The sequence below is a fragment of the Chanos chanos genome, chromosome 8 (assembly GCF_902362185.1).
Source record: "Chanos chanos chromosome 8, fChaCha1.1, whole genome shotgun sequence".
NCBI lineage: Eukaryota > Metazoa > Chordata > Actinopteri > Gonorynchiformes > Chanidae > Chanos > Chanos chanos.
The window spans coordinates 43,306,535-43,333,020 of record NC_044502.1 but is presented as its reverse complement, the minus strand read 5'-3'; the positions used below and the strand labels follow the sequence as shown (position 1 = coordinate 43,333,020).

The following is a 26,486-nucleotide window of genomic DNA, read 5'->3' as shown; positions in this document are numbered from 1 at the left end:
TGAGATGTGAAAGACTGTACTTTGTACCCAGGAACACTCTTCTCTTGGAGGGGAGAGTAACAATGCCCACAACAGCTGCCACTGTTAACCCAAGCCAAGATTCACAGCACATGGCAAAAACTCCCTAAGTGAAGGTTTGTTGATGGTAAATCTAGCAGTAGCGAGGGAATTAAAGTCACTGAAGAATATCCAAGTCTCGGGAGACTTCCCGCCCGTCCTACTATATGACTTTAGATACTCAAATCTTTTGTTCTACTCCATCTGATCCAAACATCAAAGGGTTTACGCCTGCTCTGACTCAAAAGGAGACACATGTTTTGAATGTCTATAGAAAATGTGTCCTGTTTTAGAATGAAAGAAAGAAAAAAAAATCCACAACTATGTGCAAGTTTTTGTACCCAACAGTCGATCAGTCATTCGAATTTGTGTAATTTTAGCACTTACAGAGTGTGTCAATCCATATTGAATGCGTAACCTTTTTCCTACAGCCTATCAGAAATTTCACAATGCTTCATGCTAGGCTTATTAAAATAGATGCCCATCCATGCCAAGATTGCACTCAACGAAGCACAAATTGATTACTTCCAGCAGAGCTGCGTTTATTTTACATTGTGCCAGATCACCATAATCCTGTCACTTCCGAGATGTCTATGACTCAGCCAAAACGAGTCGTCCCTGTGAAACCTTATTAACCATGGCTAAACCTATGCGCTATCCATTGCTGAATAAATCAAAACCCTCACATGGTTTAATCTTGGAAGAATACAATGACCTCTCATTGAGAATTCCCAGCATGTTCCCTCTCTCCGTTAAACAGAAATTCCTTTGTTTTTCTAACTAATGCCATACAAGCAGTGTTTCGATAACAGTTGTGGTTACTAATACAACTGTGACAGCAGAGAGTCAACGCGACGTTAAATCGCTTAATGTGCCGTAGATACGTAGTCAAACATTTAACCCACACGTGAAAGTGCCCAGTGCTATCTCATAAATGTTAGGCATCACTGAGTTACGTTATCGTTGACTGATCCTGCACACACAGATAAATTAACCGCTAGATGGACCCTATTCACCCACGAAATAGTAACACCATGATAAATTCAGAAATAGATTCACTAGTACTCTTTTTGAGTGTAGTCTTAGCTTCTATATCGTCATTGTTGTAGCACCATGTTTACAACAATGACAACGTGCAAGCACCTACAGGTCGCTGAAAAGAATCTCCCCTAGCGACAGAATTTGTTGAAAAAAAAATTTTCGTTGACACATGACTAACGTAGCCCATTTATTCTGAAACTGTAGTAGAAGTGGTATAGTTTAAGTACAGGAGTTTAATCTGGGACTCTCGCAGGATAGTGTCTTGACATGTCGACAAGGTGTCGTTTGATAGTGAGGGTTACGGGGGAGCTATCTCTCGCTCTCGAGACTGTAATCTTTCACTAGGCGCGCTCATCTTGCACTCGCTGCGCAGGTGTAACTCGTGATTGGTTGTGAGAGTGCCGGCTGTGTACGAGAGCAGTGCGCATCGAACTTGAGTTTCTCCACTCAGTCATTCAGGAAAGTCCTACGAAGAGCAGAGAAGACTTACTGTACCATCCGGGATTACGTTCCTGCTATGACTCAAAGAACGACACTGTGGATAGGCTATTTCATTGCAACAAAATGAAATAATCGCGCCTCTGCAGTGGGAAAAAAAAAATGTGATAAAGGAAATTCTGAGAGATGACCACAGAACATGTCCTTGGAAAGGATACCTCCTCGCTTCTTCAGCCACTTCACTGCCCCGAAGGATACAGACAGCAGTGGAAGGATTTTGGAGTTAATGATGTCAGATTATAAATGTCCTTAAATTCTATTTAAACCCACCTGAGCAGCACTATCTCCTAATGTTTCATTCGCTTTGCCAAGAGCGCAGTTGGAAAAGTTCGTGTAGACCATAGTCGCGAATTTGCCTGGATTGAATTGTGTGGATCTGATTCTGGACACAGGTCTGCAAAAGATATGGCTTTCTTGCGTTTTTTGCCAAACAAAAGGAGCTGGACAATATCATTGGCTTTGTTAATGTTGGCTTTAATTCAAGGCAGTCATCAGGTAAGAGAGATCGACGTTTGGCTTCAAGTTAAACAAATGCATTGCAGTCACAATTGACAACACTTGTTTGTGCAACGAACTCACATAACATTTCTCCCTCTTTTTTTAGAGCACTCAGATCAATTCCCCAAATCTTGCAGATATTAATCACGAAAAGTCTCAAGTCACATCTCCATTGTTGGAATCTCTTGATCTGCCTCAAAATACAGGTAAGACGTTAAATAAATCAAACGGTGATTATGGTGATTGATTGAACTGGTGCAATTCACATTGACCTCACACACGCCCATTCTGTTTATGATTTCGTCCAATTCTCCAATTTCCATTTTCTCACGTTTTGTCCAGTTTTTTTTCTTTTTTTTTAATCTGGGAAAAATGGATGTTTCTACCCTTACATTTAGGTCCGTCCCTTTCCACTCAGGTACAAACATTCTAAGAAAGCTCCAAGTCTTACATTACCCGACGGAGCGCTTGATACGGCGCGCGCTCCGATGGGTACTTGAGTGTCCTCAAGATTTTCTCTGGCAGGGGGCGCTAGATAACATAAGTGTGCCTCATAGAAATCGCGTAAATTATGAGGGACGCAAAAAAAGCAGCGTTCGCTCGGCGAAACTGAGATACGGCTTCAGTGTGTATTCCATTCCAAAAATTTCTTCATTTACATTTTCTCCGCTGGCTTTTGTTATTACAAAGCCTAAAACTACTCTCTTAATTCAATCTGTCTAGACTGATCCGTTAAAAATGGATCGTATTACATCCTTGGTGAGCTTGAAAAGTTTGTGAACGTAATAGAAACATCAGATGTATGACTGCATTACAATCATGTAGGCTGAAGAAATGTTTACACTGATTTAGGTTTTTGGGTCCAGATGCAGGTTTCAAATTTTCACACACACATACAAACACACACACACGCACGCACACACATTCACACAAACAGAGCTGGTGGAGAGGCATGCTCTCAGACGTGCTAAACAAGGCAAGACATTTAAAGGGTTCCTCCATCCATCAGCCCTGCCCCAGAATTCTCTCAGCTCTCAACTAGCTTTGTCCTGCCTGACAGTCTGGACACAGACCCACAGGGGACTGAGGGCTGGAGAGGCTGCTGGCTTTTCATTGAGTGTGTGTCTGTGTGTGTGAGTGCGTGTGTGTGTTTGTGTGAATCTGTCATGCTCATGGGGTAAGACTAATTCACCCCCCCCCCCACCCCCTTCAGTATTCAGTCATTGAACAGAAATCTGATGGGTCAGAATAGAATTATTTCATTTTTGGACTCATTAGAGACCACCTAACAATAACAAAGACCAGACTGTGAGTGTCAAGTTTATTCAGTATAATGATTGTCCATTCCCACAGATAGAGAAACCTCAAAACCATTGTGTCTGCTGTGTGTTTCACCACTTTAACTCTGATGCACAGTTTTTTTCCCCCATCCTTTGTTTATATGTAAAATATTGATGAATACTCTCTGATCGACTCTTAGTGATGTGTAGCTGACAGAGAGATTAAACTTCATATAACATGTCAGTCGTGTACTCGCCAAACATTTCAAACACACCAAAACACAATGCCAATCATATTCCATCAGTGAAATTCGCCATAAGACATTTGGACAGTTATGTAAACAGCATTAAGGGCTTACAAATTTAGCAAACCAGGGGTCTTGAAAGATCTCAGAACTTCAAACAAACAATTTAATGTTATTATCCTGTATGAATATTTATTATATGCACTCAAAAAAAAAGGTTAAACCTAAAAAAAAAAAAAAAAGTTTGAATAGTAATAAGCAATCGAGTGTGTTTTCACATGGCGAACGCTCCAAGTGTGTCTTTGGGAATATTCTACAGAATACGAGATCGTGGCTCCGTACGAGGTGGATCACAATGGCAACTACATCTCTCATGCTGTGGCCCACCATCACCGCAGGAGAAGGCGGGAGACAGACAGCCAATGGGGCCACCTTGACAACATTCTCCACTTCAAGCTGCACGGTCTGGGTCGAGACTTCCACATGACGGTCCAGGCCTCTCACGATCTCATAGCACCGGGTTTTACCGTCCAAGTCTTGGGGAGAAAGGGCACTAAAAGCCTCCAGAGGTTCCCAGAGGCTGACCTCTGCTTCTACCAAGGAGCCCTGAGGTCAGAGGTCAACTCCTCGGTGGCCCTGTCAACCTGCTCAGGGATGGTGAGTAATCCTGCTCTTCGTCTATGATTCATTTTTCGAGGAGATCTCTGCTTGATTGAAGGTTTATTGGAGATGAACCTCTTATCAGGGAAGGTTCCAGAACTTATGAAAAGCTATGTTGGCGGGTCAGTCAGATAACATGAGGGTAATCTCTTTCCCCTCTGACAGCTTTACGTATTCTAATCTTTTCCATCTGAAAGTAGCCTGTAAGACTATGAGGTATGCACGCTGTCTACACATAACTCTTGGAAAGTTATGCAACTGTCAGTGACTAGCTTATGGTATGAATGTACTGTAGTTTCTATTTGACTTGACAGTCTCTGGGACAAAATCAACATGACTGGGTCCATTCTCTGTTGCTATCTGTGGCTGTACACACTGTTATTGAAGGTCACCTGGTGACTTAGAGGAACAAAGGACTGCTCTGTCAAATGACTGAAAGGGGGAAACTATACTAAGAGCAGAATATTTTTCTTGTGGCGTAACTTTTTCTTTCTTTCTTTCTTTCTTTCTTTTTTTTCTTTTTTTTTTTTTTTTGGAGAATAAGATTCATCACTAAAGAACTGGTTAGCATATTAGCTTAACCCCATTTAATATGTTCACCTCAAAATGGGAGAACATGAGGAGAAGCACGGCATAGTCACACACACACACACACACACACACACACACACACACACACAAACCCTCTTGACTCAGCGTTCTTAATTTCCATTGTGCCCTATTTCCCCTGTTTTGTTTATTCCTGTGGCGTTTTTTTTGGTTCTTCTCTTCTGCTTGTGGCCAGTGCACTAGAATGCCAGGTCTCCTGGGAGCTTCTGAGTTTTGTATCCCAGGTCAAAGCTCAGGGAAGGTCTTGCTCCCACACAGCGGGAAGGGGAAGGCTTCTCCAGTGTGATTCCCATGACTTTGTCATGACAACCGTGATCCTAACTCAGCACAGCACATCAATGGTTTGATCTTGAGACTCACAGCTCCAATCCCCTTTAAAACAGTGATTCAGTAACCCACATAAATTGGGTCAGGGCAAAAGAGGGGGTTTATTTTACTGCAGAACAGGGACCTGCTTTATATTCGCAGAGACATTTTTAGTGTGAGTCATCAAAGAAAACAGTCATTTTTCATGTTCACACTGTTGAAATCTTTTTTTTTTTTTTTTCAGAAAGAGAATAGTATAAGCCAGAAAAAAAACAGAGAAAACAAGCAACAGCAACAGTTTGTAACTAAAATGTCTTCATAAACCTCTCCGTTAACTTCCCTGCCTTTTGTAGAACTCCTACTCAAAGTCCAGCACATGCACTTCAAACAGATATTGCTAATCACATTTTTTTTTTGTCAGAGCAAACATCACATGTTTGTCTTTTGTCTGTCAAAACAAGGCTTAAGAACCAGATTTTAACTCAACTCGGCTTTCGTTGTAATCTTTTGCGGTGTCACCTGAGTCAGCGGGTTATCTCTGTAGACCAGGAAACTGGTTTATCAGAAGAGCGTGCTGTGAGCGTTCAGAGACAACGTAAACTTGAACTTGGGCCGCGAGGTTCAAAGAAAGAGCATTTAAAGTGGAACACTGTATCTGTAACTCCTATTGATTTTCAAGGACAACGTATGGTCCAACTACATTTACTTGACCCTTGCTGGTGAGTGTTCTGGGTATTTTTGGGTGAACGGCATCAGGGCAGTGTGTTCATTGCAAGAGCATTCGTTTACATGAGAGTTCACACAGGTCCTGAAGTGGCTCCACATTCTGTATAGTCTAGAGGAGATCTGTGAAAATTGATTTAAATTGATTTAATACAGATCTTCACCAAAAAAAAAAAGAAAGAAAAGAAAACATCAAGCTAGATGCAAATGCTTCAAAAATTAGTCATCGCGCAGATACCGTGCTAATCTTTGTCAGGCATCGACCACAATGATCGCATCTAGCGTTTCTCTTACTCATTTCGTTCGCAATACACCAAAAAAACATTGCGCGTGATAGTGTGGAATGTTGATTACACAAAGACGTTTTAACATGAATTCCAAGCCATTGAACATAAGCCACTTTGACCCCCTTTTTGTCACTGCCAATGTAACTGTGCTATGACTTAACTCAAACATGTCTTGGCAGACGGTTTGCTCTTGAACAGCAGACCTATCACACTGTCTCCAGCTGGAGGCCATTAGGAGTCAAACTCCACCACACGGTCATTACTTAACTGCAAGTCTTCCGCGGGCCAAGGAACCTTGTCGAGGAGTGCCATGTTGTAAAGCGCACATATAAATTCACTTTTGAATGGTTGAGCCACTTGGCACAGTCTGTTGAGGCCTGCCAGGCTTTCATGACAGCAGGGAGTTCGCTGTAAAAAAAAAAAAAAAAACAGAAAAAAAAAACCTCTGGAGCTGAGGTTCAATAGAACAAGGAGCAAGGCAATTGACTCCATACTTCACGAGCGCACGACTTGAAGCGCGGGATAGTGAGCGACACAAAAGCTGGCTCATGAAGCCTGTTAACTTTTCGGTGTAGACATTTAAAAGGTACAATAGTGGTTTTATATTGGGGACGCCAATTAAGGAGTTCACAGGGAATGTCACTATGGCTTGATGTTACTGCCGCGGAGTAGGAACTGGATGTAAGCTACTTGTTTTGTCTTAGCCGTTCTGTGGCCCTTCAGTTATTAAAGAGGCAATTGGTAGTGATTTCATGCAGAAACTAAAGAGAGGATTAGTAAATCTTCAACTAAAATAACCATTGTCATTCCCCGTCCTTCTTTTTAAAGAATTGTCCAATGAATTTCCATGGATTACGGTTAGAGTTCCAAGCGACCAAAGCCTCTGCGGAAATGTACAGGGATACAGACAGCAGACAGCCATCGGGCACAGCCTTGAGAAAAAGTGTTTTTCATATTTTCAGAGGAAATCGTTTTTGGCAGATAGATTTGGCACAATTTGACACAGTACAGTGGCATGGAACAGTGACCTGGACCACTGTGAACAGAAAATTACAGGAAGACTTCTATTATGAGAGATACACATCACTTCCTTTTGAATGGCAAACTGTTTGTGTTTGAATTTTATGTTTCACAGTCAGTCAGCGTCATAAATCAAAAGCAGTTCTGTGGCTTTGTTTTATAGTTATAGTTGTCGCTTTTATGTTGTTAGAGATGAAATATGAAAAGTAATGTTCACCTTTCATTTGTATCAAAGTGAAATGAAAAACGGTCGCCTTCAAATCAACTATAACTCCTGCGCTCTTTACAACAGAAGAATTGCATTCTTAGCCTCAGGGTTTGTGGTGGAAACTGTCATATCTGAGCCTCCCCTTCCCAGGGTTTTCCCAGAATCTCTTATTATTTGACAGGCTTCAATAATGGAATCAAACTTCTGATAAAACACATGGTGTGGTCCAAGCGGGTTCCACTGGGAAGGTCACGCAATGAAACCAAAAACTGAGATCACTGACTCATACCGTCGTTGCTTGAAACATACTGAGTGCTAATAGAAGACAAGATTTATTCTCCTATGACCGAGAGTGTCTCAATAGCGCTATTAATATTATGCCATGAAATCTAACTACATATTTATGATAAGCAGTGAAGTATGGCTTATGCTGATCTACAATGGGGAGGTAGGCCCTCGAATTCGGAACGTTAAGGTCAGCCAATATATGACTAATTTCTGTGTAACAGCTGTAAGCATTGGGCCCTACATGACATTCATTGGGTTCATTTCACTTAGAGTGCAAAGCAATGTACAGGAGACAAGTTCTGACTGACCGTTCTGGTAAACGTTTGATAAAACTTTGTGACGCATTCCCTCTCTTGTATTGAAGTAGTGTTTCTATTTCACTACGAGTCTTACATTGCCTGTATGCGGTATATAGTGTTGATGTATTGTAAATATCACATTAGCAGCTTGAGGGATTATATATAAGACGTACAGTGAGATGGTAGACAGAAGAAGCTGATGACATAAGCAATGTTCTGGAGTTCCATTTCAACAAGCTTATGCAGGCATTAGACAGTAACTGTTATGATGCAATGCTGTTTTAAAAAAGACACATCGTCATCTCCCTCAAATAACCGTGCATGACTATGAAACATTTCAGTCCGTATATAGAGTATCACTTCAGGAATTTGACACCTGGCATCAAACATTAATGATTCGTCCAAGAAACATTAAAAGGGAGACTTGAGTGACGGAGAAGCAAGCCCTGACTCTTTCATCCCCCGGGAAGACAAGCCCTGGAAACAGTAAACACGTCAGGTGCGTCTTTTAGAAGTTCCTGATTTCCGTTTGACTCCTTTGATTATGGTTCCTATTTCGTGTCTGGATCTGCCCTGTCTCTGTGCGGGAGTCCAGCTGTTTGTGCTCCCCCAGGTAGCATCTCTCCCCGGCTACTGGCGCTTTATGACTGCTATTTGCACCTCGGAGAACTCAGCATCTGTAATTTGATGACGATGGATATTTAAAAGGGCCCTCTGGGATGTTTGCTCTTAGCTGCAGGTTACCATGGGACTACCAGGGAAACTGCACCACTCTGTTGGAGACATTCTGCAGGCTGAACGTCACTTCTCAAAGGTGTAAATATTTTCATGAAATATAAAAAGGAAACAAAGTGCTTTGACTTTGCTGACGATGGGAATTCCCCATGTCTTAACAAACAGGCCATTCTTGTGTGCAAGTTTTAAAGGTTAACTATGCATGAAAGCAGTTCATGAAATTAAACGTCTTCGAGAAAGTGAATGTCCTATACTTGTTATAACACATATGTAAATGAATGTCAAAGTGTGCTGGACCCAGCATTAAGTACTGATTAATAAATGCGCATTTATAAATAGTTGTCACCTGTTTGGCTACTGAATCTGAAAACTGTCATGACCTTCTGATTTCACTTCGGCATGTTCTAAAGCTTTGTGTTATATAAATATTGCAGCAGGAATATGCTCTGTCAGCCGTGTCAGTTATGAGTTTTTGGGACACTGGGAATAATATTTGTCTGTTTTTCTCTCTGGTTCGGCTGGTCAATGGCGGTTTACCTACCCTTTGTCCCTATGGATCATTTTAAGTGAATACTGAAGGGAATGATCAGTCTAGACACAATTGATTTAGCTCGAGTTGAAGAAACTGACGAGTCTTTGACCTCGTATGTATTACAACACTTAGTATTCCTCAAATGGTGTTTTGATATCTAAGATGCAGTGAGTATGAAAAACAATGTCAGCTATAGCCTCGCTCCAGGCCCTGCGAAGACATAACACCAAAACCGCATCTCAAAGCTTCCAAAGGACAATGTAGGCCTTTGTAACACGCCAGCTATGCACTGTAAGGTCAGCGCCGCGGAATTCAAACAAACACTGTCCGCAACTTTAAATATCTATCCGTGAGACTGTGACATCATTGCTCTGATGGAAATGATAGGTGTTAATATTTGACGAGGCTGTGCTAAGCTGGTGAACAGGAAAACACACAAAACCCATCAGACTCGCTAATGTGTATCAAAATGTCTGACAGACATTCAGAGCTAGACAAACGTCAAATATACAAAAAAAAAAATCAAAGCCCTTTGATTGTTTGAGAGAGACAGGACTGGACTGATCACAACGTTAGTCATTTAAAAAAAAGAAGAGATTGAAATGTGCAGGCTTTTTTTTTTTTCCCCGTGCATGTGCACTTAATTTGACCAAGTTTCAGACGCAGGTCACCTGAACACAGAGAAAGAGAACAAGGCAACATGGTCGAAATGAAACAACTAGGTCGAGAATGTTTGATCTCCCATCATTCCGTCATTTCGACTCAGATGTTTGAAGCCTTGTCTCTTGTCTGAACTTTTTTCCTCTATGAATTTATCCAAATGACCTGACTTGAAATGCATCTGGCATTGTAATCTACCTTATATAAAAACAGGTTATTTATCTAACTTTTTTTCTTTTAATTCAGGCTGCAATTGCCCAATCTTGCTCATTTATAATCTTCCCGTTTTAAGTCTTTGAAATCTATATCCATAGAATAAAGGCCTCACACACATCCACACACAAATTTCTTGAACCAGAATGATAAAATTGCTGACAGAAACTAATGACGGTGATTGCTTGATGTGGATCGAGAATGGCGTTCTTACTGTAAGGAGGCACGCAAAGGCTGTTCTGTAAAATTTAAACTGCCATAAATCGCTTCTGCTGTAATTTGGGCGGATTAGTCTTGACAAAGGTCCTGGGAGACGCCCAGCATCAATCAGAGAGAGCTCCTTTGGCCTTGCTCCTGAGGAGGGACTCTGTCCTACCCAGGCTTCAGTGTTTAGCCAATTGGCTTCAGAGAGAACTATTCTGGCTGTTGTCTACATGCCCCAGCTAATCTGGTCAAAAGACAGGGTGTGTTTTTTTTTTTTTTTTCAGTGGTCTTTGGTGTTTTTGACACCAAAACAGGCAGGTAATTTGGTCCTTTGAAGTGGCCACGGCATGATTGTGGATCAAATGTTCCGCCATTTGACCTTTTCTCTTGACTGAGGTCCCAATTCCACAACCGCCCCCCCCCCCCCCCCCCCCCCTCCTTGCTGGTGTCACGGTTAATCCAGTTTAAGTTGCTAATGATATCAGTTGACTGAACTAATTAAATCTGAAACATGGCCAATCGCTATTAAGATGTTAAGAGTGTTCTTTTTGCCAAGAGGTTTTGCTAACGGTTCCTTTTGATGGCCTATTCTTAGTCTTTTGAAACTTTATAGCTTAGAAACTGTTTTTTTTTTGTTTTTTTTTTCTTCAGGTCCGTAAAATAAAATCACCACGCTCGATTAAGAGTGACGTGAACACACTTCCAAGGACTTAAATTAAATTTGCGTTTTATGGTCGTAATATAATGTGGCAAGAGATACAAAGAGGATTTCAACATCTCCGTAGATTGACTGAGCCACCCACATGTGTTCTCTACATCTCCAATAAGTGTAGCAGACTTATTTTATTGTGCCGCTTCGGTCCACCGACGATTTTATTCGTTTAGGGAGTATCCTGTGGATCAAATGAATGGTGTGAAGATTTTGTGAGGAATTACATCACAAATGAAGCTTAAAATATTTCCGTTATGTTTCGCATCCCAAACTTCTCACATTTCTGCTCTGACTGAATTTTCCTCGGAAAAAAAAAAAGTGGCTTTTAATTAATGTGAAACTGATTGTTGATGATTCGGAGGACATCGTTAATCAACACACACAGATCTCCAGTTACCAGCTAGGTGGGCACTTGGCAGGTGATATTGGATTTTAAGTGGATTTACAATAGGCAGTTTGACTTGTGTTCATTTCATGGATTCTCCAGTCGGTAGAATAAAGCCATGGAACGGGTTTCTCAGACTCACACTGGCCAGAGCTTGTCTCCCTGTCTCAGATAGCAGTAAGAACACTGGCAGAGTTAATTGTGTGGGAAATCAGTCCTTACAGTCAGTAAATTACATGAGGAAATCTGGCCTAACACTTAGAGAATGACAAAAACATCACGCACACACAACAGGGACCGACAAACATAGACAGACACAGACAGTCATAGACAAGCACTTACAAAATGTAATTATGACTCTGACTTTGTTTAAGTTACAGCAATGACAGTGGACCTCACAGACTATTCTAGAAATCAGTCTTTAAATATGTGGCCACACTTCACTGTTTTGCCTCCAACACAGTGTATCGTTTCTGCCAACGCTGCCATTGGGGAGCACTCGGTTCCAAATTTTCTCCCCTTTTTCTTATCACACACAATGACCTCTGTCTGGAAGCAGTCTGCTCAGCTTCAGTCGAGCATTTTTCCAGCCCTGCAAAAAAAAAAAAAAAAAAAAAAAAAAAAAAAGAAAGAGAAAAAAAAAAAAAAGCTACGTGTTTATTGGCTGTTTTTTGAAAGATTGTTTTTTGCAGTGAACTATAGTTTTTACTGACCCTGAAAAAAATGGTAATCAAGTACACACTATGCCTGAGGAGATGATCTTTGTTTTTGTTTTTTTTTTTCTCAGATTTTTTTCCTGCAGCTCTGTAGTTTGAAAATAGGTAGAGAACAGTTGAGCAAGCAGCAGTCTGCGCTTGGCTAATTACTAGACAACAATTACTAGAGAATTGTGCGTCTAAATGAGGTGTCAGAGGTCATACGCCCGCCTTGACCTGGCCCGTTTTGACATTTGGCTGCCCGTCTCCAATTCTGCAGGTCTTAAGATTCTGTCCTGGGGGGGTTGGGGGGGGGGGGGGGGGGCTCTTTGTGTGACCCACCCACCAAAGAAACCATGACCGGTCCTGTGATATGTAAATGTGTTTTACATTGTATAAAAGCATGTATGGAATAATAAAATCATGTGTAGAGCTTTGATGGTCAATTTGACAGTGGAAAGAGAGAGAGATAGAGAGAGAGAGAGAGAGAGAGAGAGAGAGAGTCCAAAACAGAAATACCTCAAACTAAAATAGCATTACATTTATGTCATGTGAGTGTTCACAAAAAAAGGAGAGGAGTAAGCTTCATCGATACAGGTTTCACACTTAAAGCAATGTCTTTTGCATGACCAATGGGATTCCATCACACTATGAGGGAATATTGCGTGTTGCAAAATGACTGTTGTAAAATACTTGTCTGATCCTGTGAAAAAGCATAGGAAATGCAGGTCTGAGGGATATGAAATGAAAGATTTGGGGGGAAAAAAAAAATCAGTGTTAAGAGCAAAAGTGCTTCCATAAAGTGTGGGACTGGAACGTGTTGCATTGGATTAAATGTTTCTGATTTTAGCAGATGACGTTTAGAACACTCAGCTGTTCGAATGATAAACATAACAGATGCAAGGTTTTACGTAACCTTTAGAACTGGGCTTCTATTTGAACATGAATATGGAATTACTGTTTTTAAGGCTTGTAAAAATCTCAAAGGGTTGTGGTCACATTATGGTCATTTATTTGAACTTTGTCCAGTCATTTAAGCTCTGTTTAAGATGTCTCAAATATGTCTCAGTATATGAACAGGGAGGCTGATGGCAAATCTCTCTCTCTCTCTCTCTCTCTCTCTCTCTCTCTCTCTCTCCCTCTCTCTCTCTCTCTCTCTCTCTCTCCCTCTCGGTCTCTCTCCCTCTCTCTCTCTCCACACCTCAGAAAATTTTTAGATTTCTAAAAGTCCCAATACATACAGTGAAAAAAAAAGACAAGAAATGACTTAAAACAAAGATTGTGATGAAGAATGAAAGTTCTCAATAGAGAAAAAAACAGTGTGCATCTCAGTCTAAACGATGTGGCATTGCCAATCATCTGTTTTTCTTCTAGTCAGGTTTGATCAGAACTCAGGATGGAGACTTCCTCTTAAAACCCCTGCACTTGCATCAGGCCATGCTGGACAACTACACAGCACCAGCAAACCACCATCCGCACATCCTTTACAAGAGGTCTACACACACGCCGTCTACAGACAGCCACAGAGACAAGAGATCTACAGACACTCCTACAGAAAGCAGGAGGGCCGGGTGGCCGACAGACACCAAGCCGGACGGGCAAAGAGACAGAGGATTCACAGGGACGCAGAAGAAAGCGGAGGAACATAATCGTCGACGCCACGGTTTCCATAACGACAGCAGACGCGGCAGAGGACAGAAACAGCATTTCTGTGGAAGAAGGAAGAAATGTATGTAAGGATATTCTACTTCAGTCTATCTCACGTCATCCCGTTCTGTCCCTCTCGCACAAATCTGTTAAACATTCAAACAAGTGTTCACGAACTCATGCTAAATATCCAAGGTACGATGTCTAAGGGATGTGCCGCTCTCTCAAAACGTTAGTCACGGTCAATTTGCGCATGTTTTGGTTAACCGACTGTGCATTGATATTCACGTCTTCTCACCCACAAAACTCCACATATTTAAAGGGAAAAAAAAAAAAAAAACTTTTAAAATGTTTTGACATTTGAGCCCATCTACTAAAGGTGAAAAGTAGTTCACAAGTAAGAGTGTGGTTCGCTGCATTCTTAATATGTTTATTTTTCTACACAGATACACACACACACACACACACACACACACACACACACTTGTGGCTCAGGGTCACTTACGCTCTTTACAGAGTGACCTAAGTGGTGGAGGTATTTCAAAGGAGTGCAGAGTGCAGGGTAATGTGTGCGTGAGTGTGTGTGTGTGTGTGTGTGTGACGAGTTCACAGCTGCAAGGGGTTGGAGTGGGGATGGGGCAGTGGAGCTAATGCATTTTCATTCTGATTGAATGACATCATCACACACCTGTGTCATGTTTGGCCAACACCATTTCTCACCTGTCGTCCGTACCGGCTAGATAAACAAAACTGCATTTGAACTTTGAGTGACACTTTAAGTCAGAGGTTCTCTCTGTCACCTTAGCCACATAGATTTTTGTCATACTGAAGTGCCAATTTGCCTGACATATATACATTTAAAAAAAAAAAACAACCCACCAATGCTTTGATTAGTTGAAATACGTGTGTTGGTGCAGAACTAAAGCAAAAACTGTCATGTGATGCAGAACCGCGATAAATTAGTATTTAAACTATTGGGACCTGTCTTATTTCACTCCTTACCAATGTTAACTTTTGTCTTTTTCCACAAAAGTTACTAAAATTCTTACAGTGATGGATGCATTGAAACAGCACTAAACAAACATGTCTGAGGGAATGTCTTCATACAAACTGCCATTTATCATGTTGATTTGGAGAACAAGGTCACCAGCAAAGGGATTACTAAGGAGAACTGGGACAAAGCCCAGTCATTCAAACACTTCAAATATTTGACCCAGGCCTGCTGAGGAATTAAAAAAAAAAAAAACTAAATAAAAAGAAAAACAATACTGGTATTGTACATACAAGTTATTAGATAAATGCTGATCAAATCATTTCATTCATTAGCACGTCAAAGAAACACTGAGCAGAGAGAGAATTCTCCGAAGTCCCTTAACTGCAATGTGTGTGTGTGTGTGTTAGTAATGTCAGTGCAGCGTATGAGAGTACCACCCTAAGATTCTGCGCTCTAAAGTGATGAGACAGTGATTGGCTAGCTGTTTTCTTTCATAGATCTTCTCCATAAAACAAAAAAACAAAAAAGAAACACAAAACCCAATCTGTTAGTTTGGAGATAAGGGCAAGGGGCTGAGTTATGTGGCATTTGAAGGCCTACGCTGTCAGGACTGCTAAACAGCATGTGGAAGTTCAAATTGGCCTCGCTGACATCCTTGATTTATGTGGCGCACAGGCCGCCTGTGCAGATCTGAAAGCTCGGTCGATGAGTGAGTGTCTGAGTAAATTGAGTTGCAGTTCAGCCTGGCCAGATTAAACGAAGCAGACTACCCTTATCACGCTGTTATTGACTTTAGGTCAAGGAGAGGGCAGTTTTGCCCACAGAGGACTATAGATCACACAGATGTACACACATCCCTTGCCTTGTGTGTGTGTGTGTGTGTGAGTGTGTGTGTGTGCGCCTGTGTGTGTGTCTAAGAGTTAAGAGTGCATTTTTGATTTGTATGTGTGTATGGTGTGTGTATGGTGTGTGTGTGTGTGTGCGTGTGCGCATGCATACATGCGTGTGTCTGTGTGGATGTGTACTTGCGTTTAATTGTGTAGTTTTGTTCATGAATCAATGCTGATTGATAAACAAATGAACGAGTGAATCACTCATTTATTCTCTTTCATTTTGATTCCTCGGCTTATGTCACCTCCGCTCGTGAACACTCTCAGCCTTTGATATCAGCTCGGTTTCATCCTACAGATATGCCCAAGCCGCCCCAGGACGACCTGTATATTTTACCAGACGAGTACAAGTACGCTGGCAGAGGCAAACGCGCAGTCATGTTCAAGACAAACTCCAACCAAAAGCTGAACGTAGAGACCTTAGTGGTGGTGGACCGCAAGATGATGGAGAACCATGGTCACGAGAATATAACCACTTATGTCCTGACTGTACTAAACATGGTAAGTAACTACCCATTTATTCATTCATCCATCCATCCATTCATTGATCTGTATCTGTCAAATTAGTTATTATGAGTGTATGTGTGTGTGTGTGTGTGTGTGTACAGAGCTGAACAAGGGAAAAGACTGGGCAGGAATGACAAGAAGGTTTTATAGGATACCTCTCCTAATATCGTAGCTCTAGTAGAATACCTAAAAAAATCATAAACACATGCAACAGAACAGCAAATATGTTCATCTCTCTATATATCTATCCATGCAGTTATCCATCTAGTCTTCAGTCCATCCACGCATAATATCTCTATGACTCATCGGTCCAGATATTCATCCATCCATCCATCCATCCATCCATCCATCCATCCATCCAAATCACCAATCCATTTAGTCATCAGTCCATACGTCTGTTCTTTGCTTTCATGTCTGACAGCTTCATCCAGTGTTTTGTCAAGGTTTGTTTCATTCAGTGACAGTGCTTTGTTCTCAGACATTCCTTTGGTACAATTTAATACGCTTTTTTGGAGTTGCCTCAGATGACACACATAAGTCAAGGACAAAGGTGAGGTCATTCCATGTGTTTTCACTTGGTTCGAAACGCGTAGTTTTTATTTTTTATTTTTTTTTGTCTTTATACTATTTTGCTACTTAATCAACACAGTAAAATCCTGAGTCAGGCCCCCCGCCCTTGTAAACAGAAAGAGATACGTGACAGATTAGACGAAAAGATCTCATTGGTTCTTAGGAGCAATCCAAACAGTTACACATAGCGCACTGAAGTTACACACGGAGTGCTAAGCCAATGGGATCGCGTCCTGGCCGGGAGTTTATAGAACCCCCTAGACCGTCCAGTCGAGACGGGGCAGGGATCATCTGACACCTGAGAGACATCAAGAGACTTCTCATCGCAACGTCACAGAGAAAAGATAAAACACAAGAAGGGAAACAATCTCTCCTAAGCCCTGGTGTTTCTGTTTCTGATAGCAGAGCTACTTAAAGCCTTCTCCAAGAGCTGGGTCTACAGCTCAGTTTCAAAAGAGTGTCGCTAAGACGAGTTGTGTTGTGTAAGGTATATCTTTAAGTAGATGAGAAATGTTTTTCAGAGATGTGATACCTTGATGGTTTCACTGGTTTCCACTCATGGGAAAAATCTTAGCTTTTTTTTTTTTTTTTTTTTGCACTTTAAGTTTTGGGGCAAGTTTTTGTTAGGTTGAGTTTGTACTTTCAACTAAAAGTCAAAGAGGTCGCTCAACAGGAAGTCTGCACTGATTTTTATTTATATAAAGCTTGGTTTTTATTTGAAAACTGACATTAGGAAGTTCTTGGTCTTTTATTGGTTTTGAGGACATCAAAACAGTTTGCAGTCACACATATCCAAAAAAAAAAAAAAAAAAATTGAGCTGTCCTAGTTAGAGAGATGTTGACTCATTGCATTTTTTCTTAATGAAGTTTTTCTTCTCCTACACAAAAACAAGTAGTATTGATATGGTAAACTGAAGGATGTCAGTTGATCAATATGTAGTTCTGAGATCAGAGGTTAAAGATAATGATCCTACAGATATCTTTGTGTTTATCTTTAGGTCTCAACCCTGTTTAAGGATGGAACAATCGGAGGAGACATCAATATAGTCATAGTAGGACTTATCCTTCTGGATGAAGACCAGGTCTGTGTCTCTGTAAATGGCCCACTGACATCTGCTCAATGTTTTCTTATGAAACCATGCTCGAATGTGTCCCCTTAAATCTATATTCACACATACAAGATTCATTTCCCTCAGCGAAAATTTGTTTTTTTCTGGTTGACAGTAGTAAATGTTTGTTTGTTTGTTTGTTTACAAGCCTCATCCAGATTAGACTTCCTCTTCAAGGACGCTTATAGCAGAAAAGATTTTTGTAAAGTTTATTTTTAAAAATGTTCAGTTGAGGAGTTTATGGTCCTGGGGATTTTAACCAGATCTGCTTGGAATTTGTGGGAAAATCCACCAGATATGTTTTTAAATTTGTGGGGAAATGGACAAAGAGACAAGAGACTCTATTACAGATGCACCTGTGCTAATGTCACTGAATTTCACATCTGTTACCTGGATAGGAATGTGGAAAATTGCTCTTCGAACTGCACTTGTTTCATGGCAATTAGCAACAGGCATTTAAGTTTAATTTGTTTCATCATGTATGTTTAATTATCCATAAACTCATTTACTGAGGAAAGGTCAAAAGAGGCAGAGATTAATTGCCTTGCCCAGTGTACTCACAGGATCATAAAGTAGTCTCTTAGGAGTACTGATATATTTTTTTCTCTCTCTCTTTCTCTCTCTCTCTCTCTCTCTCTCTCCCTTTTACTCTCCACACACACACACACGAACACATTCCTCCTTGTATTTCTACTGCTTCTTTCTTTCTTTCTTTCTTTCTTTCTTTCTGTCATTCTCTCTCTCCCCTCCTCTGTCTCTGTGTCTCCTACCGTGTGGGAATTCTTTCAGGAGGGTCTTGTCATCAGTCATCATGCTGATCACACTCTGAACAGTTTCTGCCAGTGGCAGTCCGGGCTGGCAGGGCAGACGGGCCGACGTCATGACCATGCCGTCCTCCTCACGGGCCTGGACATCTGCTCCTGGAAGAATGAGCCCTGTGACACCCTGGGTATGTTCTGCACCACTCTGCAACTGATCACAACAGGCTTAGGTTCAGCTTCAATACAGCTTCAAATACCTTAAGTATTTTTAGGATATAGAAAGATGAGTTTATTCAGAAATTTGTTTTTATCAGTTTTCATATAATGAACTGCTGTAAAAGGATCTAAAATTGTATGTTAATTCACAGCATTTTTAAGTTCTGGGCCCCCCCCCACCACCAACCAACATACACACACACACACACACACACACACACACACACACACACACTGCTACATACTAGAGAAATACCTCAGTAGTTCAGTTGCTTTACAGAGGATTACAGTCACTAATATAGTTATTAAGATTTTTTTTTATTAAGTCAACTTATTTTTCACTTGGGACCTGTGATGCTACAGTTGTCCTTTGCAGATTTGTAATTATCAACTTGTTGCTCAGAAGACAATAAGCAAGTTCTCTTTCTTCTTCTTCTTCTTGTTCTTCTTTTTCTTTACTGTGAGAACTCTAAATCTGTTTTCAAGCCCCCCCCCGCCCCCCCTCCACCCTTTTCCCATCCTCATCAACTTCAAAGGCAGCTCGCTCTGCTATCCGCTAACCCTTAGCCCCATTAGCCTGTTAGCCATGCCCTTCAAACATGCAAGGCCAGAGTTCAAAGCTGCTTGGGAACACAACATTTGGAGCACCGTCATCGCACTGTAAATGATTAACACTTTGGTTCAGGCTATAGCTAGCTCTGGTAGCTGTCGTATGTTTTTCGAGGATGCATAACGAATGGGGATTTCACGTGTGTCTGAGGTCAGGGTAGTCTGGGTCGAAGATTATAGAACCAGAGTGACTTTTGTAGTTACTCTCTATCAGCCTCTGTTCTCACAGACGGAATTTCAGCTAACGCTCAAATAGCGTCAAAGGAAGAGTTAAACTAAATCAGTATTCACTCTACATTATAGGGTATTGTTGGCATATCATTTTAGATTTGAACTCTCTTAATGTGTTCAACTGGGTGAATTTTCTGAGCTGATAGGGTTTTGAAATGTATGTTAGTTCTAATGTGAAAGTAGGGATGTATTTATGTTTAAAACTGTCTCACACACTTTAATTGAGTGGCAACACAAATTTAACGTATTCGTGTCATGCATCAAGAAGTTTATTTCTTTTTGTGTGACAAACAGGCAAGCTATTTTCTCAGCAGTGCAATGTGATGGACGAGGCCAACATGAATAAGACTTGCATGTTTGGTTGTATCATGAGAGATTTTTCCAAATATTGAAAAAAAAAATATATAGATGAAAAAAGTGCTGAGGAAACTGTGCAGACCCGTGTGGGGCTCTCAACACCTGCCAAAAACATGCTGAAACGATTTCATCAGTAAAAATGTGCAAGGTGTGTTCAACGTCTTGATATGAAATGCAGATAATATCCAAAGTTTGGTAGTCTTCATACACGGTACACTTGATTGTGCTTGATCTGACCCTAAGAGCACAGCACAAGATTAACATTTTCTTACAGAGAAATGAAATCCATCTCTTTCAGGTCTTTTTTTTTTTCTCTCTCTCTTTTGAACAAGATCCAAAATGCATCGTATTCACTCTGTGTTGGGTTTCGTGTGTCGGTGAGAAAGGGTGGAGATTTGGACGGTTCCCATAAAACTCAAATTCCCATAGTTCTCAAAGTCCCATATGGGGAGAAGTTTAAAGATACCATGGGCTTGTTACATTCTTTTCCTTCTATTTTTTAAGCATTCCGAAGTTAACTCACGACCCTTAGCTGTCTCTTCTGCTTATAAGAATTTGAATCACGTGAACCAGGATCAGTTTGGGGTAGAGCGCATCTTTCACAGCGTACACGAATACACAGCATCTTAATGCGACATTCCACAGTAATTTTTAATACACTAGTTTCCACTCTAGGGTCTACTGCATTCTCTTCATCATCAGCTAAGTCTGCATCCTCATAGAAATGACTGAAACTACGTTAGCAGGGCTGTGGGAACCTTATGCTGGAGTTATATGCGATTTTGTCATGCCATTCTGAATTTCCTCAGACTTTAGGAAAATGTGCCTGGCAATTTTAGCATGGATTCATTCTTGAATAATCCTTTCATTAAGCATTCTCATTGAAGAAAAGCATGTTTAGATCTCAGAAACCGTTCATTTTCCCTATGACTGTATTTTGTTCTGTGTCTCCCCAGGTTTTGCTCCAATCAGTGGGATGTGTAGCAAGTACCGGAGCTGTACCATCAATGAGGACACAGGGCTGGGTCTGGCTTTTACCATAGCTCACGAGTCTGGACACAAGTAAGAGCTTCACATTGAAGATCAGCACAGTATTTAGAAAAAAAATAAATATATATATATATTACTTCATCCTCCCCAAAAATAAGTAACAAAAACAAAGTCAAGAACAATGAAATGGAACATTGAACAACATTTTCCTGAGACTTGGTGTTAGATGAAAACCGATGACATTCATTGTCAGTTTTTTGTTGTTTTTTGTTTTCTTATAAGACTACATCTGTTAACTTCTTTGCCACAGCTTTGGAATGGTCCATGACGGTGAGGGAAACGTGTGTAAGAAGTCAGTGGGCCACATAATGTCTCCTACTTTGGCTGGCCACAATGGAATCTTCTCCTGGTCCTCCTGCAGCAGGCAGTACCTCAGCAGATTCCTCAGGTGATACTTAATATAAGTTTAAATGTGCACAGTTACAGTTTACTCAGGTTGTCCAGATTTACCTTTCCAATATTCACGCCGAAGGGGGATGGCATTTGTCTCAGCCATTTCAAGCTGAGAGACATTTCGCTTCCATAATGAAGTGAGATTATATTTACCTCTGAGATCGATTTATTGCTTGAGCGTCTTGCCTTTTCCAAAAACTGTAAACGTGTTGTGGTAGTTATGAGGGGTTATGCACATCACATGCAGGCCACAATTGGTGGCTAAAAAGGAATGAACAAGTATACGTTTAAAACAAATAAATAAATTAAAAAAGAGACAGTTGTGAATCCCAAGGCAATCAGTCATGCATTCAGTGCCAGTGACAGTCTAGACGCCGGCCTCATCATTCGAAACTAGTATTTGTAGTGGTGTTCACAAATAGAGCAGGCACAGCCAGCCACCCTGCTGATCTGTGGTTGCCCAGTCGCTCCATCAGGGCTAATGTTTCACCCGCAGTCTGAGAGAAATCCGTCTCTCCACGTGAAACCCGATCATCGTTGCCCCGTCACCCTAAATTAACCCTCCTGTGAAATGAACTGTAAGGTATCCTGTTGTTTGCTGAAGTCGGGTGGGGTGGAATTGGTGGGGGGGGGTTAACAGTGTTTTCATCCTCGGGTGTGTTATTAAGAGCCCCCTGATCTCATCCTCATTAGGGCTGTCAGGTTTCGATTAAGTGTGTCTGACCCCGGTCTTTTAAGCAATGCCGGAAGAAGGACTCCCTGCCAAGCTCAGAGAGTGTGAGTCACATGCTTAGAGAGTCACGACTGAACTGCCAGTATTTTGTTTCTGCTCCACGTGGAGCGGCGGAGATGGCTGTTTGGACTAGACGTAAGGAAACACAGGCGGCTTGGCAAGCTCCAACACAAGGGCCGCCGTCAAAAAAACCAGCTTCGGTTTTTCAGCTCGAGAACGTGTCGCTGCAGTTGCACGGTGGCATTCCCGTGCTCGTCACTGTGTCTTTATGGTCTGTTTCTTCTCACTCTGCACCTGCTCTCTCTCTCTCTCTCTCTCTCTCTCTCTCTACCCAAAAGACAAGCATCAGATTCTCTAAACTGCTCTGTATACAGCGTTAGCCTTTAGGACGTTGACGTGGTCTTTAGCAGTTTTGCCAGCAGAGCGGCTCTTTTGGAATGCGCAGTGTCCCTACTTGGTGTGTCATCGGCAGCCTGAAAAGGTCTGCCCAGAAGCTGCTACTGCTTTTTCCAGTGAGGCTTGAGAATAGGAAATGCTGAAGGATTATCTCTGAGCAGAGCTGACAGAGTGTCTGTCTGCGAAACTCCCAAAAAAAGCCTTCAGAGAGTGGACATATATACCTCCTCAACTGGTGCCTCATTAATCAGACGTGCCCAGTCAGTCTTGGGCGGTGCCCTGTGAGAATTCACCAGGCATTGCCTCCTTTTTTTGTACATTTCCCTCAAGTATCAAGGTATATTCCGTGGGGTTTTCAGCACCTAAAATGATATAAGTTCCCCCACAAAAGACTTTGAAAAGGTGGTCCTAGAGCATGCAGTCACCATGCTAAGCCTTTGTTATTGCTATCTGATGTGCAAGCGCTCTGCTTGCCTTTAATCTCTTGAAGAAGCGTTTAAAGAGGTGACAAGGCTGAGGCTCAGAGAAAGACACAAAGCCTGTGACTGGGATCCATCAGCAAATGGCATTCTGGCAAGCGGCAGGACCAGATGCTGTGCTCCTAGCTGCCGTATTGATGTAGCGTGTGGCTAATTGGAAGCAGAAAGGATGAGTGGAGAGAGAAAGGGGAAAAAAAAAAAGTCTTTCATAAATCAGTCGAGGCTTCCCTTCCCTCCTGAATGTTTGGAAGGATGGATGTATGTACAATACCCATCTTTTGCAGCCAACGTCGACTCTGGGAAACATGTGCAGTACAGCCAGTGTTCCGCAGTCGCATAGCAGTCATAAAGGCAGCTAACGGCACTAAGTTCTCTCTGCTAAAGTCATCAGCAGGGATCCCACCACGTCTCCCACGTTTAAACCATGTTTCTGATCGCGTTTAAACCTAGCCAAATTTAAAACCATAAAATGTTTCCTTGCAATCGGCAGTATCGGCTTACTCCGAGAACCTCACTGTCGGGGCATGTAATAACAGTGGCGTGCAATATCAGGCCTCGTAAGAGTGTGTCAAAATGCATTAACTAAAACACTCATGTTTGTAGTGATGTTACCGTGGCGACTCTACGACTGCATTGTGTTTGAGAGGGAGAATAATATTACTTTGTTCTTTGTAATGCTTTTTTTTTTTTTTTTTACCTGAATGTGAGTCAGTGACCTCATAGCATCTCCTCTTTCTTCTTCTTTTTGTCCCAGCACTGCCCAGGCCACCTGTTTGTCGGATGAACCCCAGGCAGTGAAAGAGTTCAAGTATCCCGAGAAGCTTCCAGGGGAGCTGTACGATGCGGACACCCAGTGCAAGTGGCAATTCGGAGAGAAGGCCAAACTTTGTACCCTGGACTTCAAGAAGGCAAGACCCTACTCTTCTCCTCACCGTGATAAACTGATGGAATACCCATTCTTTTCCAGTTCTCTTAATAATACATGCTTTGCATCATATCAGTGCTGTCATTAACATGTGAAGTATCTACATCGGTGGAAAACGTGTTGATATGGAATGCTGTAGGTTTTTTCCACACATGTCTGTTCATGTCTATGAGGTTTCTCTCTCTCTCTCACACAGACACACACACACACACACACACACATATCAAGACTGAAGCTTTACAACAGAGAGCTGTCTTGTTTACTCACATTGCACGTCTGGTCTTTCACCAGTGCGCTTTCCACATATGCTTATTCTTACGCTTGCGCTCCCACATCTGTTGCGAGAAGCATATGGGCATTAGTCCTCAATGTCTACAGAGCACCATGAACCTCCTGAAAACAAATGATTCGCTCGGAATCATCATTCTCTGTCATTTGTAAAATCCCAAAAATAAAACCGCCCCTTTGAGAAAGCTAATTAACTGCTATTTCTCTGGACATCTCTCAACACTACCCAGATAGACAGGGTCTCTGTGTACAGAATACACCAAGGGAAAACTAAATATACACTGGAAGGTTGCCAGTGAGAACCTCGGCGTATCCTGCTTCCATTGTCTCGCTACCCACTGTATATTTGCAGTCTAAGAAGTAGCTCAGCGCAGACAGGACAGGGAGAGATATTGAGAACATAACATGTCTGACTTTGAACGGTTTGTGTCTCCTTAAAATGTCTGAATTGCACGTACTGTTAATGGGGTGTTTTTAGATTTGAATTGCGATATCAAATGCTTTTAAATCATGAATGCGGCATTCGTGATTAAATCACGGGGGTTTTAAACACAGAAAGCCTTTATTTTGAGTTGGGGGTTGATTGCGTCAGTGGATGTAGCTCCCCCAAATCTTTTCCTTTTTTTTTTTTTTTTTTTCTTTTCTTAATCCCAGAGGCAGTTGATGGGACTGACAAAATTTGTAAACAGGGCAGTTGTATTCTCAATTCCTCTGGTTTACTTTGGCCATATCAGAGAACGTGTCTTTGTTTCAGCCTTGAGCTCTTCATGTGGGCCATTTGATATATTACATTTTATTTTAATGGATAACATTCATTCTTGCATGAAAAATCGACTAAGGATTATGGATGTGTTCAGTTATTGACAGTTATATATACAAATTAATGTGGCTTAAGGGGCTGTACAATATGAAACAATTATGTCTTCAAATGTTCTGCAAATGTAAAAATGTTACATGGACACGGCTTTAAGTCTTCACTTGCCAACAGATTCCTTCTACACCACATGTATCTTACTGTAGACAGTAGGGATTCTGGAATGAATTGATCCTTCTCCCAGTGGTCTCTCAGAGAGTTCGTTTTATTCAGCCTTTTGTGAATGCGTTTCCAATACGAACGGAAAGACCGGAGCGGCTTTCTCGGTGCACTCAGCTCTTCTACCTGTGGGGGTGAGAGAGGTGGAGCTCAGTTACATTCACAAAGTCAAAAAAACCCACGTCGTGTCAGCTACCCCCCCCCCCCCTTTTTATCTGTCTGTCTCTGTCCGTGCTGTGTTCAAGGACTGCTGAATTTTACAAACAGCTGCAGAAACCCATGATGGGAATTGGGCCACAATTGCTTTGGCAAGCTACTAGAACTGTCTTCCCCATCTGCGCACCGAATGTTGTCAAAATATGAACCAATAACCCAGATGTGAACAATATAGACACATTAACTGTTCAAGTACGACTGGGTTTTTTGGGTGTGTTTTTTTTTTTTTTTCAGTCTGTGTGATGTTATCTGTGTATGCAGGGCTTCAGAATTTCCCTCGAGGCAAAGGCATATATTAAAATGTGTGATTTTAGTCACATTGTAAATAAAATGTGTGGAAAAGTGTGTTTCGAAAATATTGTGCAATTTTTTTTTTTTTTTTTTTACTGTCTCCTATTACAGCATAGTTTTTGTTTGCATCATTTTGCAACTCAAGCAAGCAGTGCGCACAAGAAAAAAAACAAAAACAGCAACAACAACAACAAAAAACCCCTATACTATTATTTAGGTCACAAAACTGTGCCATAAAACCAACAGGCAACGTCTACTCATCACCCAGCTTTGCCTCTCCACCTCCTGGAATTTTTTTTTTTTTTGCCATGTCATTAGACATCCGGCTCCTTCTTCCAAAAACCAAGTCCCAAGGTTGAGGTCTTAACCAGAACTGCACTTACGTACCTCTGTCTGTTTCGTCTCCCATAGGACATCTGTAAAGCCCTGTGGTGCCATCGCGTTGGGAGAAAATGCGAAACCAAGTTCATGCCAGCCGCCGAGGGCTCCGCCTGCGGCCCAGACATGGTGAGACAGCCCCATCATGAGACTGGCTCTCGGCTTCACGGTGCTGCCCATACTAACAACGCTCCCTCTTATTCAAAAAATTTGTAGGCCCAGTGGCCTTAGCTTAGTGAGCTCTCTGTCTCTCTCTGT

General features: G+C 41.6%; 1 protein-coding gene across 1 annotated transcript in view; it reads left to right on the top strand.

Moving 5' to 3' along the window:
• The window catches only part of adamts16 (ADAM metallopeptidase with thrombospondin type 1 motif, 16), a 55,653-nt gene that overhangs the window by 8,483 nt on the left and 20,684 nt on the right, over positions 1 to 26,486 (top strand). Inside the window, exons 2-11 of the mRNA XM_030783233.1 lie at positions 2,201 to 2,300; positions 3,939 to 4,276; positions 13,530 to 13,884; positions 15,985 to 16,187; positions 17,762 to 17,845; positions 18,662 to 18,821; positions 21,003 to 21,108; positions 21,347 to 21,484; positions 23,852 to 24,005; positions 26,262 to 26,357. Coding sequence (XP_030639093.1) covers positions 2,201 to 2,300; positions 3,939 to 4,276; positions 13,530 to 13,884; positions 15,985 to 16,187; positions 17,762 to 17,845; positions 18,662 to 18,821; positions 21,003 to 21,108; positions 21,347 to 21,484; positions 23,852 to 24,005; positions 26,262 to 26,357 — 1,734 coding nt within the window. The remainder of the gene's footprint in view (positions 1 to 2,200; positions 2,301 to 3,938; positions 4,277 to 13,529; positions 13,885 to 15,984; positions 16,188 to 17,761; positions 17,846 to 18,661; positions 18,822 to 21,002; positions 21,109 to 21,346; positions 21,485 to 23,851; positions 24,006 to 26,261; positions 26,358 to 26,486) is intronic.